Raw genomic sequence first — 14,605 nt, forward strand, 5'->3', positions numbered from 1 at the left:
CCCAAAAGGTGGTTCCCCCACCCCAAAAAATATATTATTATTTGTATTTTTTTTTTTAAAGGAACTCAGTCCAGCTTTCAACTTACTCTTGAAAGTTTTAATAGTAGAACGCACAAGGAGCAATTTCGAAATTGGGTAGTGCATCATCAGTTTTCCTCTTGTCATGTCAGTCATGCATTCCTTAGACAGCTATTTATAACTTGTCTGAAATGTCCAGATCAACTAGCCCATGTCAGCTAAACATTTTTTGCTAGGTTTTTTACCCATACCCATGTGGTGCAGGTACTGGTCCTTCTTGCGTACCAGGGTGACCAGACGGTCCCCAGCCAGGAGGATGGAGAAGACCAGGCTCTTGGTCTTGGCAGCCTACAGGCTGGAGGAGACCAAATCGCAGGTGGAGCTGGCCAGGGGGAGGCAGGTGACAGTGCTGAGGAGCAGGCCCGGGTCACGGTTGTCCGTGAGGTGCTCGGAGCCTGCCAGTAGGCAGCACAGGTTGTAGTTCTGCTTGTGCTGGAAGATGTGGTTGAGCTGGGTGAGGGTGAGCTGGCTGACGATCTGGTAGTAGATGTTCTGCAGCTCACGCGTCAGCTCTCTATCTGACTGACAGGTCCGGGATACGCCCACCAGGACCAGAGGAGTCTTGTGAAGGAACACCACTTTGTAACCGTCTTGAACAGAAGATTTGAATGAGAGGGCAATGAAACATCTACAGTACAGACAGACAGTTTTTTTTGCAATATGGCATATCTTACTGACTGAGCTTTGATTTTATGTAGCCTACTTCATGGTTGTTCACTGACAAAAACTATGACAAGGCAACTTTACCCTCTAACTCTACTTTTCCACTCCACAGAGATACTCCCCACACCTTCTACTCACCTGTGTGAATGCAGCGGATTATATTATTGTCTGCCTCCACGATGGAGACCAGTGCCATCATGACCCCCATGGTGCTGAGAGGGCCTCCTCTGTGCCGAAGCGGGTGTAGATGGGCTTGCCTGCCTCACTCAGTACAAACACGTTTCCTGTGGCTACGCCAGGCCTCACTGCACACATCCTCTTCCTTACTCCTGCTTTCTGGGCACACCTCCTCCTTCTCTACCTCCACCTCAGGCTGCTTCTCCTTCTGGGTCTCCTCCTCAGCCCTCAGACACAGAGCCTCCTCCTTTGCAGACTCTCCTGACTCCACAAGCACAGAGTCTCTTTCAGTTTCCGTCTCAGTAGTCGCCTCACTGTCAGCAGTCAGGTCCTCAAAGGACTGTGCATGAACAAACATGGCACTCTCCTAGCCAGCACCTGTGGAGATGAGATGTTTTTAATACAGTGATTCTTGACATAAACCCATTCTCATAAACATATGAATACAGGGGGAGCATATATGGCTTAACTCACTGTCCTGACAGCAAACCCTGGGTTAAATATTGATTGGTCTGTTATATTGTACTATTATGTACAAATGCCAATTGATGAAATAGTGAAATCTACAGGCAAAAAAAGGAAATGAGTAAAAGTGTAATAAAGTAAAACTGAAATCAGTATATGGATCTTCCTGGAAGGAAAGAGAATTGAGCTACTTCAACTGTGCTTTGACTACGACACTAAAAAGTCATTCCAGACAGAGATCATGAATGGTGTGTATTATGATAGCCTCCAGTAGAACACCACTATGACATGGGTGCCTAAGGGGAATGGGAAAAAGAGGGAGGCCATCTTTCATTGAATGACAGCAAGTCATATCCTATTGGATATTGATCTAATCTAGATGACACTTCCATCTACCAGAGTTCTCAAGTCTTTTGCCAGGTCAGACAATGATTTAAGTTCTCCACTGGAAATATAAAATCAATGAAAAGAAAGTTGAAACTCATAAACCAAAAAAACAGATTCAACACTGGTGGTACAAGCCAACACAATAAGCTTCCCAGTTCTTGAGTCCTATTTTCAATAAACAAGCGTGCCCTATCAATCATAATCCAACCCACATACTCTCATAGTCTAAAACAGAGCAAAACCTACCACTTATTTCAAATACCACTTATTCTAACTCCAGGAAGAAAAGTATGTGGATGAGAAAGGATACATGTGAGCTCTTGTACATGGACATTCCTACTCCCTCTTATCCAGTCAACACACACTGACAGTTTGTTCACAGGGTCGTTCCATTTGATTTCAATCACTTTTTGACTGCACCCCTTTTGATTTGAACCAAACTTTCCGTACATATTTGTCCATGGTAAAAGTGATCAGAAAGTAACTTTTTGGACCTGAATGCCAAAACATTTCGGAGATGGAGGTGCTCAAAGTTGACAAATTTTGCATACCCCACCCTACCATCCTGTTTTTAATTTACATGCTCCCTCTCGGCCAAATCCTCCGAGATTATAACATCAACTTCCACTGCTACGCTGACGATACCCAGGTTTACATTAACACCAAACCTGACACCATCTCAGTCCTAGCAAAACTCAGCAGCTGCCTAGAGGACATCAGGGCATGGATGAAAGAGACTTCCTCCAGTTGAACAGAAGCAAGACTGAGGCTATACTTATTGGGACACCCAAGCAGGTCACCAGTGTTGGAAACATCTGCCCTACAATCAACAGCCAGGCCATCCACCTGTCCTCTGTCATCTGTAATCTCCAACCTACGAGTCAAGTTTGATCCTTCTCTGTTCTTTGATGCCCACATAAAACAAATATGTAAAACATAATTTTTTCTAAACATTGCCCGGGTCATGCATGCCATCACTCTCCCAGCCAGATGCAGAGAAACTCAACCACACCTTCATTTTCTTTCGGATTGACTACAGAAATGCGCTGTTTGGGGGCCTCCCTGCCAAATCACTACAGAGGCTCCAACTAATCCAGAACTCTGCTGCCAGGGTCCTTACCAGGACCAAGAAGTAAGACCACATCACCCCGATCCTGGGCCAACTCCACTGGCTACCGGTCAACTACAGGATTGACTTAAAAATCCTCATGCTTGTATTTAAAGCCTTGAATGGTTTCAGTCCCACCTAAATCAGCGACCTCATCTCAATCAGCGAGCTACTTTGCACTCTCCGCTCCTGCCACTCCCTACTTCTTCAAGTCCCCAAGACACGTCTCCAAACTATGGAGGACGGAGCCTTCTGCTCCCTTGCCCCTCACCTATGGAATGATCTCCCTGACCATCTGAGAGCCGCGCCATCACTCTGAACTTTTAAAACGGGCCTTAAAACCCACTTCTACATATTGTCTTTTACATAGTCCTAGCCCAATCTAAAATGTATTTAGAACTTAGCCCACTATTGCTATTTTACCTGCCTTGATTCTAAATGTATGTTGTTTTTATTGTATATAATGTTGTCAGTAGAGCTTTGAGATAACTCCGTAATGAAAAGGTCCTCCCGAGAATATTTTTAAAATAATTTTCCTGTAATTCTACAGTGTTTCTTAACAGGGGAAATCCATATTTATGAACAGAACTGTGCTGCCATCTTGTTAGAAGGTAACAGATTATTTTATTATAGTGATTAAGAGTGACTTTCATTGTGTTCCATGGTGTTTAGCGCCCCCTAGTGGAGCTTTCTGGTACTTAGAAATATGGACAAAAACCGGAAGTAAAGTAGTCATTCTGCAAGCAGACAAGCAGCTAGAAACAACGCTACTGTACAGTTCTTTCAGTGCAACTATTTCTTGTTACGCTTCAGCCTCGGAAAATATTTGTTTGTAAGTTCAATTCAAGCATATTGCAAGTGATGATAATATTGTTATTGACAGAATTGCTTACTTATCAATGTTAGTTGGTTACATTTACTCACGCAAATTGCATTGACTTTCATGGATGCCGTTAGCTGTATTAGTTGCTCGTGCGTCATGTAAAAGAAGTGTAAAACATACTATAGTTTGTTACTGTTTCTAGTGTAATATGCTTTGTTATTGTACAGAAGTGTTTGTACATTATTAGAGTAATGAAAGGAGTTGGCTAGTTGTTACTCATAGAGTAATTATCTATTTGGTTTGTCGTCATGCCAGATACATGGTAACTTGGCACTTGCTTTGTATTTATGCAACTTCAACTTGAAATGTATAATGTACAGCTACAGTATGTGAATTGAATACTAAAGTATATTATTTTCTGTATTTGCAGTTTCACAACATAAACGTTTTCAATACATTCGTTCAAGAAAAGTCACGCCTTGGAAGTTTTATTGAAGACTCAGTTGTTAGCTATCTGTCTAGTTTTGCACGGGAACGCAATTCCAGGGCAGAATAAGAACACAACCATTTTTCTTAGGTTTTGCCACACTAAATTATATTGAAAACGTGTTTTAATGACTAGATTACTAATCTAATCCCTTCCCTTAAAATCCCACCCCCAATAATGAATTGACAGGTCTGAAACCCTACCAACCCTGTGACTCATAAACATCCTGCCTTTCCCTGAAAATCCCACCCATAGTGATTGATTGACAGGTCTAAAACCCTACCAACTCTGTGACTCTCACAAATATCCTGCTCCTCCTCTGACAATCCCACCCACAGTGATCGATTCACAGGCCAAACTGTTAAGAATGTGGCCAGGATAATGCATGACAATGAGGAAATGAAGTAAAAAATGGGAGGAATAAGGATTTGAATTAGAATTTTTCGCTTCGTAGGTTAAGAAGAATCATTGTTAAATTGCACATCGAGTTTTCATTTTTGCGATCACAATAATGTAATTACAAATGTGAACTTTGATTTTTCTTTTAACAATTTTCATTTTCAACAACAACCACATTGAGTCTGCTACATACTGTATTTGATAACAAATCGTGAAGAAACAGAATAATCATGAAAAGTATGAGGAATAACAAATGTATTCTCAGCAAGCACATTAACTGACCGTTCTGTTTTTCCTCCAACATGGACTTTTTTTGGTACCTTTGTTTGAAGCACTGTCACCATGAAAATGTTTAAAATTAACTTGTCTCAGCAGCATACATATTTGATGCAAAGAGGGTAGAAATTGTTTATTTTGTCGATATTACTTACCAAGCTAAGCAGCGCTGTTAGTTTTAACGATGTATAAATTATCCTGTTCTTTTTCATTTGGCGCATATGCGCGTATAACGTTGCACAGCTAGTCTAAATTGTAACGGCAAAGCGGCACGGTGCGCTCGCATATGGGGCTCACCCAGGACTGTAACTTTTGTAACTGAATGAAAACATTTTAACAATGTGATTTAACCGGTTGATGTTGGGAAAATACACAACGTAGCCTGTAAACAGCTTGGGAGGAGAAAACAATTCAGATGTAATTATGTAATATACTACTTATTTTTTGTCAATTGGGATCTACTCCATCGAAAACCCGCGAGCTACCGGACATGCAGTTTTCTGCAAAGGGGGCAACCTTTGGTACGCTGATGGAAGGCTACTCAGTCAGAGGCTGCGATACATCGAAACCAAGACATGCCCGGGCCGTACTCATCATGGTTCTTACAGGCAAAGTGAAAAGATACAATGAATTAGCTCATGATGCACGCTACTCAAATGATATGTAACAACTTCATTGGACCAACACCATCGGGCATGAAACAACGATACAAATGTAACAACTGCACAACAAAATAGATAAAAACAAATTTATTTTGCAGGTGCCTTTTCATTTTATACACCAGCGGTGCAACTAGTGCTTTCTAACTGCACTGAACTAAAACAGTGGCGCGTGGGAGCGAAGCAAAACTTTCGAGTGGTCAAAGCCATTCATCATGAGGCCCCGGGGGACGGGGTGCAAAATGCAATCTGTTAATTATCCATTTTAATACATACTAGCTCAAAACATTACTTATAATTGAAAATGACAAATTGACCTAATGGATTTTCTGGTTTTAAAAAAGTGGGGGTGCAAAAACATACGTTTGCACTCCTATTTTGAAAGTGGGGATGCAGCAGCTCCGTTTCTTCCATTGCTCAGGCGACAATGGATGCAACAGTTATTTCACTGCTGCTGTCTGAAATTATGACACAGACATTTTTTACATTTACGTAATTTAGCAGACGCTCTTATCCAGAGCGACGTACAAATTGGTGCATTCACCTTATAGCCAGTGGGATAACCACTTTACAATATATATGTATTTATTTTTGGGGGGGGGTTGGGTAAGGGGGGGTAGAAGGATTACTTTATCCTATCCCAGGTATTCCTTAAAGAGGTGGGGTTTCAAGTGTCTCCGGAAGGTGGTGAGTGACTCCGCTGTCCTGGCGTCGTGAGGGAGCTTGTTCCACCATTGGGGTGCCAGAGCAGCGAACAGTTTTGATTGGGCTGAGCGGGAACTGTGCTTCCGCAGAGGTAGGGGGGCCAGCAGGCCAGAGGTGGATGAACGCAATGCCCTCGTTTGGGTGTAGGGACTGATCAGAGCCTGAAGGTACGGAGGTGCCGTTCCCCTCACAGCTCCGTAGGCAAGCACCATGGTCTTGTAGCAGATGCGAGCATCAACTGGAAGCCAGTGGAGTGTGCGGAGGAGCGGGGTGACGTGAGAGAACTTGGGAAGGTTGAACACCAGACGGGCTGCGGCATTCTGGATGAGTTGTAGGGGTAATGACAAGGGGTATCCAATATCCAAGACATTATTCTAATTCCTGTTTTCATTGGAGGAAATTATTGAAGCAGCCCATTTAGCCTATGTTCAAGTGGCCACATAGTTCAATTAGAGAACTATTCATTTTATGTCACCATAAAGTGACATTGTTCAGGACAACCACTGGATTTTTTATTCTGACAAGGGAGCTGTTCTGTAGTAACATGACATCTACAGTAGGTAATAATAATAATAATAATAATATAATAATAATATGCCATTTAGCAGACGCTTTTATCCAAAGCGACTTACAGTCATGCGTGCATACATTTTTGTGTATGGGTGGTCCCGGGGATCGAACCCACTACCTGTAGACTACAAGTGGACATCGCTTGCTGGAGCGCAATGCCACCATTAGAGTTGCCTTGCCCACCTGCTTCTGTGCCCTCCACCAGGCCTGGGGTGGTGTTTTCAGACCTCTCGTTGCGGAGACAGTCCACTGGTGCCAGGGTGCCATTCTGCTGGACCTCCCATGGCACACCCCTATTGTGGACGTCTCCAGCCATCACTGCTACCTAAGTAACTACCTAAGTAACTACCGGGACAACCACCTGAAACACAAGATAGTAGATACCAAGTCTGTCAACATCACAGAGGGGGTAAAGGTCAACATCTGCTTATAAAACAGTGAGTTTCTGTATGAGCAATAGTGTCCTTGTGCATCCTGACTCAACGTTTTGAGTATAATACACTGACAGGGTTTCTGTGTGACTATGTTGCTATCATGATAAAGATTAAAGGGAAAGATGACTGGTACAACACTCTTCAAAGTCAATGGCTATAGCCATAGAGATGGAAAGAGGCCTCATCATTGTATCTGTGCCGTTATGGCGTATGTGACAACATGAGCATTGCCATTGAGGCTATCTCAATTTTTAAGTAATACATTTTCTTCTTCACGATTGGCTGATCCCTCCTGATGACCCAGTTGGACATGACTCCAACAGGATCACCAGGAGGGATCAGCCAATGAAGTTGGAAGTCCCACAACGTTGACTACATTAAAATGGTGGAAGCCCTTAATTGCGCTCCCTCAATTGCGCTGCGGTGCCAATGCTAATATGGCCTTTTGGCCATTGGCCACTAGAGGCCTTTATCATTCTCTATGGCAATAATGTCACACCACAATGTCAACAACTTGAGCTGATCTTCTTTGAGCTGTTCCTGACCTGCTGAGACAGCACACAGATAAAACAATGAGACAGATATTTCGCCAGATGTATAAATATGAAACATTTGCTTGGCGTTTCCACTCACTTCCAGATATGGCAGTGGGAGAAGATTAATTAATTAATTTTGGCCTAGCTACATTCTTCAAATGTTCTCATTGATTAAACATTTGATCTCAATACAGTTTTTTTCCCAAAACTAAAATCTGTTATCTTAATTGCGTTGTTTAGAAGGAGTGCAAGGGCGAATTGAGTTACTGCACATATTGCACACATGCCCTTCACAAAGTAGGCGTTCCCTAACGGAAATATGCCAATTCATGCTGGAACACGCCAATAGGATCTCGCAAGCTCCTGATTGGCTCTACCCTCTCCTTTTGCCCACTATGACTCATTTGTTTACATTGCAAACGACAGGCAGTGGTCTATCTTGGGTTAGTTATGAACATCTTTGGACAGCACTTAGCTGCTATCTATGCAGCTAAATAGGATAGTTAGCTAAGAAGCTAATGCATTTTCCTGCGTGTAACGTTACACAAAATATTCTTAATGCATAGCTACCTTTAATTTATTCGAGTCGAATTAAAATGCATGTTGAATGTTGTAACGTTATCGTAAACCGTTGAGTGTCACACCTTATGTGTAAAATAATACCACTCGCTAAGGCTGGCTAGCACATCATTTTCTGACAGGTCACGGAGGTACAGGGGTGCAATCATTAGTACAAACAGTTGCCTTTTGCAACGAAAACGAGTTTCTTTTCGACAAATTCAGGTAGGTCCCTCCCCGTTTCGTTCCGTTTAAGAAACGGTTTGCAACAGAATTGGCGTAATGAATACACCCCAGTTTCGCTATCATTGTACCATGTGTAATTAAGTATTTTCTCCCCATTTTTGCGCGTATTGGGTACGTTCCCGAATGCTTGTATTTTCACTTCACCAGGGTTTGATTGCCGTAGATTCGTTTATATAAAACTCGCTAGTTTTGTGGCGGTTAACACTATTTCAAGTTTTAAAAGAATGCGACGGTTTAGTTTAGACTAATCTCTTTCACTGCAAAGCTCAGACTGAAAGAAAGCAGACAAATCTGAACGTACCATTTTGATGATTACGTACACACACAAGGGGCGGGGACTATTACGTTCGAACTGCGCGGCGCGAGTGTTGCGTGTGTGCTAGCTAGGTGTAAACAGGATTCGAGAATTATTAGAACTGCAATGAATAATATAAGTATTAATTTAACATATACGCAATAGCTTTAAGGTAAGTACGGGCGAATGTATGCAACCTAACCTGCTGTATCGTAGGTGACAATGAGGGTTAACAGCTAGCTACTTGGCTAACGCGAGCTAGCCAGCTAGCTAGTTTGTTAACTATTGGTTAGATAACCATTGCCAATATAACAAAGCTAGCTAACGTTAGCTAGCTAGCAACTTAGCTACCGGTAGCTGATAACAACAATAGAACCAGCAAACATGACCATGTTGAACACAAACATGATAACTTGCTTTTTTCTTGACAGGGTGGTATTCAAAAATGCCTATTCGTGCCTACTGTACCATCTGTTCAGATTTCTTCGATCACTCAAGAGATGTGGCTGCCATCCACTGTGGGCACACCTTCCACTATGAATGGTGAGTTACCAATGACAGTCAGTCTCTACATTAAGGAAATATTATGACTAGCCAGTACTTGTGCTCTAGCCAAATGTAGTTGTCTAGCTATTGTTAAATGTCAGTTGTGTGTAACTTTTCACCCCTTCCTCTGCTTACAGTCTTCTTCAGTGGTTTCAGACTGCCCCCAACAAGACATGTCCACAATGTAGAAAACAGGTAGAACTAACTTGCAATACTGGTGACCCCTTCTGAACACTGGTGTTTCATTCTACACACATTACATATATCCCATTCATCTCAAAATAACCCTACAAATACTTGTTCTACATGTTTATCTTTATGTCTCTCCCCTCAGGTTAGCACCAGACACATTATCAACAAGTTGTTCTTTGACATTGGTGGTGAAGGAGAGGGATCCTCTGCGGATCCAGAGTGTTTGCAGGTAGGCCTACACCAGGAGGACTACAGTCTTTACTCATGTTGTGGCAACATTGAATAGAACATTGTCATGGCATGTGAATTGGGGATATTGTATGATGTCGCTTATTTAGTGTTTCATTTTTTCCTTCTGCAGAACGAGCTCGATAGAATGAAAGCTGTTTTAAGTACCAAAGGTAAGAGGCCAGTGAACAAAACTGATGCTTGCTTTGATAGACCACGTGTCATTATGATGGTGTAAATATTTTTTGCATTTGGACGGTTGAAACATTGACTTGTATTTCTATCCTCAGAGAGAGACTGGAGGGACAGACTGAAGATGGTAGAGGGCTTGAAGGAGACTGTGGACAGGCAGAAGAAAGACCTGGACAGTGTTAGGAAGGAGATTGGCGAGAAAGAGATGCTCTGCTCAGCTCTCAGGGTAGGATGTTAAGTTGTCAAACAAAGCCAAATGTATTTACATGCTCCTTTCTACCTGACATGTCTCTAACATTTTGAGGGTTTTGGGACTTTCAGAAACAGATGAAATACCTGGAAAACCAGCAGAGTGAGACTCAGGCTGCTAAGGAGGAGGCCCGACGACTCAGGACCAAAATGAAAACATATGAGAGGTAGCCCACAGACTCACACAATAATAATTTTCACACTATTGTGCTGACCCAAACCATACTGTGCTGGCTTGTATATGTTACTAATGTGTGTGTGTGTGTGTCCTTCCCAGTCTGGATGTGGTGTTACAGGGTCAGAGGGCTGAGGTGGAGTCCATGATCAGTGACATGGGTGTTGGTCAGGCTGCCGTGGAGCAGCTCTCCATCTACTGCATCTCTCTCAAGAAGTAAGGAAGGTCAAACTCAAACTTTTGCACTATACACTGAGTATACCAAACATTAGGAACGCCTTCCTAATATTGAGTTGCCCTCAGAACAGCCTCCATTCATCGGGGAATGGACTCTACAAGGTGTCGAAAGCGTTCCACGCGGATGCTGGCCCATGTTGACTCCAATGCTTCCCATAGTTGTGTCAAGTTAACTGGATGTCCTTTGGGTGGTGGACCATTCTTGATACACACGGGAAATTGTTGAGTGTGAAAAATCCAGCAGCGTTGCAGTTCTTGACTCAAACCGGTGCGCCTGGCACCTACTACCATACCCCGTTCAAAGGCACTTACATTTTTTGTCTTGCCCATTCACCCTCTGAAAGGCACATATACACAATCCATTTCTCAGTTGTCTCAAGGCTTAGAAACCCTTCTTTAACCTGTCTCCTCCCCTTCATCTACACTGATTTGAAGTGGATTTAAGTGATATCAATAAGGGATCATAGCTTTCACCTGGTCAGTCTGTCATGGAAAGAGCAGGTGTTCTTAATGCTTTGTATACTCAGTGTACATTGTCAGGGCAAAAGTGTTTTGTAAGGATATTTATTAGGGGTGTAACGATTCGTTTTAACAACGATTCGATTTGTATCACGATTCGTGGTTGTCGATACGATTCAAGGACGATATTGGTTCATTTAGAACGATACGATCCGAAACGATTCAGTGACCTTTTAGCCAAAAATTCAAACAGTGTGACTGAAATAAATACCTGGATACTGGACAGTGCAGGTGAAGTTTCCTAGATTCCTGTTTCTTGTAAGGACCGCAATGGTGGCTTGATAATTTCTCGCTCGTCGGCTTCTCCTCTGTCGTCCGCCATGCTATGTTTTGTTGTCTTTGCGCTGCTGCTGGCGCGGGGCGATGACGTCACGGATAGGCAGACTGAATCGAGTAATGTTTAAAGCCTTTATCATTAAAAGTGCTAAGAAAAAACATCCATATAAAGTCTGACGTGCTTAAATCCAATGGGTTATTTCCTAGTATCGATACAATCGATTTATTACATTTTAAAACGATGTTAGATTGATATATGTTGTCCAAAAGGCCAACTCGCCGAGCACAGATCGATGTAGTTGGATCATAGGAATATAAATCGATACATCGATGTAGTAGATGGATCGTTACACCCCTAATATTTATCAAGTAATTGCTATTATCCTTTGCAGAGAGTATGACAACCTTAAAGGGAGCCTCAGATCTTCAAATGAAATGTCTGAAAAGCTCAAAAGGGAGGTGTTTGCTTCAAACAACAAGGTAATGCATGTAAACAAAATGCATTCATTGAAATGTTCTGTGATAATGAGGGATGTCTCACCTACTTCCAATCTGAGACTGACAGTTTCTCTTATCTTTATAGTTACAGAAAGCCACAATGGAAATGAACAGGACCAAGGATGACATGAAAGCTGTCCAAAATGACTTGACCAACGCAGACAAAGAGATCACTGTAACGTGCCCCTAATTCTAGAAATGATTAGCACTAAATTATAAGCGATGTTATATTTGGATAATAAAAATACAAATTTAGTTGACAATCTGAGTTTACTATCCACTACTTTGTGTTTTTAACACTGTTAGAGTCTGAAGAAAAAAGTTGAGATTCTTCAAAAGACCCTGAGCACACCAACCCGCACTAACGAAGCCTTGAGCCGACTAGTCTTCGAGAGGTTTGTCACTTCACCAATCGATTTTCTACACAACACATGCTACTTAATATATAGAGAACTTCTTGGTTGATCTGGTGTTAGTCACTGATAGGGGTCTTTCCCCCTTGTCTTTCAGCCCTGCCCCAGTGGAGCTGAAACAGCCCCGTCTCCACCAGCCTGCCAACAGTGAGGACATTGACCTCAACATGACCTTTGACATCACCACACCTGAACCGGTGGATAAGAGGCCGTCACAGGTCCCATCCAAAAAGATGCGTCTGGACCCAGCCACGTGAGTCTCCCTCTACAGTGTGTCATTGACAAGGGACATATGCTCCTGACACTTATTTGTTAAACATTCCTGAAGTATTTATCTTATGTTCTTTGTTTCTCAGGTTGTCGTCCTCGCCAACCAAACACCGTGACGCCTCGTTTGGAAGCAAGGTATTTTACCACTTCCAAGGGTTCACTTAAAACATGCACCACATGTACTGACTTTGTGTAGACTACATTGCTCTGGATAGAAGCATCTGCGAAATGACTAATGTAACATTTTAAAGCTAGGCATGTTGTACATTAGTGTGCATGGCATGCCATAAGCTTCTGTGTTTGTGAATTCTCCCAGGCCAGAGAGGAGGCGGCACCCATGGATACATTCTTCCGTAACTCCATTCTGTTCAGGAAGAAGACCTTCGGCAGCATGCTGGACCCCCAGAGGAGTAAACTGGGAGCTGTAAGTAACCTGACTCTATTGTATTTCCCTCGCAACACTACAGTTACTGTATGATTATTCTGGTATTTTTCTTACTACGGGCCTGTTCCACATTTTCACACCCTCAATTACAGTATTCAAGTACAGTGCATTCCACCTAAAGACTTCTAAAACATGACCCACATCCCTGTCATGTTACTGTCAATGACATGACAAAATGTATGACTATCTCATATTCCAGATCAGAAGTGGTTATGATGGACTTGGAGGAAGAACCAAATTCTTCCAACCTGTATCCTTTTCTTAAAATGCAGGTTTCCTGACCGGTGTTTCTCATTGAAGTGGGTGTTGAAGTACATATTGTGACTGTATTATATCCTCTATGATGTCTATTGATTAATGTCTGTTATACATTGCTGTAACTAATCTCATAGGAAACAATAGGGGAGGAACAGGTGAATGCCATTTTCCTGAATTCGGCCACCCACACCAGTCTCCTTTGTCAGAGATTCGCCCGCTCATGATGAAGGCAAAGAGAAAAAAGGTTTCCCGACCAGCTCCTCCCAAGATCTCCACCTGCCTTACTCTGGACAGTTTTTTGGAGTGACCTGTGACCTGTCCATCCCTGACTAATGCATGCGTGTCAGATGCACCTCAGACACTAGGGACCAGCCCTTCTGCAACAATAGAGAGAGGAGCAACCTGAATAGGTTTACCGGTCAAGTAAAAGGACTATGGTGTACTTTAGTTTGCACGTCTTACTTGAGGGCTCGCTCTGAGCTTTGGGCATGAATGGGCACAGCAGATGTTTTGGTGTAGAATATTTGTTTTGATGTATTGAGACTTCCTTTGGCTCATCATTAAACTCTGTGTGTAGTAATCTTGTGTTGAGGCATTTGTTTCATATAATTGAGTGTGAGGTTATCTGCTGACTGAACTTTCCTGCATTATGATTATTAGCATCTGTGAAATGCCAGCCATTTGACTGTTGTACATTACAAAAACATCTTATCTTTCGCACTTGAACATTTCTTGTTTTACTAACACTGTCTGAATATTGTAATACAGCATTGTATTGAATATTTGTTTTCCACTTCCCCAGAACATCATTCTCTTGTTTTAAGTGCTATTTATTTTTTTAGATGCATACTTTTACTTGATTATTGCGTAAGATCGCGTATGTTTGTGAAATAATAAACTATAGTTTTTTTTTAAACTATGTATTTTTTTTTTCAGTCTACACACTATGCATCTCATTATACTGTAGCAGAGAAATCCTCTCCACAGCATGGTCCAGTAATGTGCCATACAGTCCACTCTCCATGCTACAGAATGGTTGTTACTTAGCCAGTACATTGCCGTTTTACTGTACACTTTTAATAAAGCTCCAGCAGGTGGCAATGTAAGCATGATGGCAGCCTCAATGGCTACAGCTATAGAAGTACAATAGTACAAGGGTGGAATTATTGGGGTTTATCTATATTTTCGTATTCACAGTATTTTAAGATAATAAAAAAAACACCCATCAAGATAAAATGACT

General features: G+C 42.1%; 1 protein-coding gene and 1 pseudogene across 4 annotated transcripts; one reads left to right on the top strand and one right to left on the bottom strand.

Moving 5' to 3' along the window:
- Positions 1–222: 222 nt before the first annotated feature.
- On the bottom strand, positions 223–7,113 carry LOC311133448 (protein SAND-like; annotated as a pseudogene). The gene is made up of 3 exons (XR_014615372.1): positions 6,981–7,113; positions 880–1,296; positions 223–668 (listed from the first exon to the last, which is right to left on the bottom strand). The product of XR_014615372.1 is annotated as a protein SAND-like (transcript).
- Positions 7,114–8,168: 1,055 nt separating this feature from the next.
- LOC311133636 (E3 ubiquitin-protein ligase TRAIP-like) lies at positions 8,169–14,277 on the top strand. Of its 3 annotated transcripts, none has more exons than XM_084167160.1 (16): positions 8,169–8,210; positions 9,298–9,409; positions 9,550–9,607; positions 9,747–9,833; positions 9,966–10,005; positions 10,123–10,250; positions 10,346–10,440; positions 10,551–10,664; positions 11,873–11,960; positions 12,064–12,153; positions 12,285–12,373; positions 12,489–12,644; positions 12,748–12,796; positions 12,978–13,085; positions 13,306–13,356; positions 13,558–14,277. In XM_084167160.1, the coding sequence occupies exons 2-16, from the start codon at positions 9,312–9,314 to the stop codon at positions 13,669–13,671; spliced, it is 1,365 nt and encodes a 454-aa protein (XP_084023286.1). In that variant the 5' UTR covers positions 8,169–8,210; positions 9,298–9,311; the 3' UTR covers positions 13,672–14,277. The 3 variants fall into 3 exon arrangements, with proteins under 3 accessions (XP_084023286.1, XP_084023287.1, XP_084023285.1); XM_084167161.1 differs by having other exon boundaries at positions 8,209–8,550; XM_084167159.1 differs by lacking the exon at positions 8,169–8,210 and adding an exon at positions 8,915–9,038.
- The last annotated feature ends 328 nt before the right edge of the window (positions 14,278–14,605 follow it).

Source organism: Coregonus lavaretus (genome assembly GCF_964263955.1).
Source record: "Coregonus lavaretus genome assembly, chromosome: 8".
NCBI classification, from domain to species: domain Eukaryota; kingdom Metazoa; phylum Chordata; class Actinopteri; order Salmoniformes; family Salmonidae; genus Coregonus; species Coregonus lavaretus.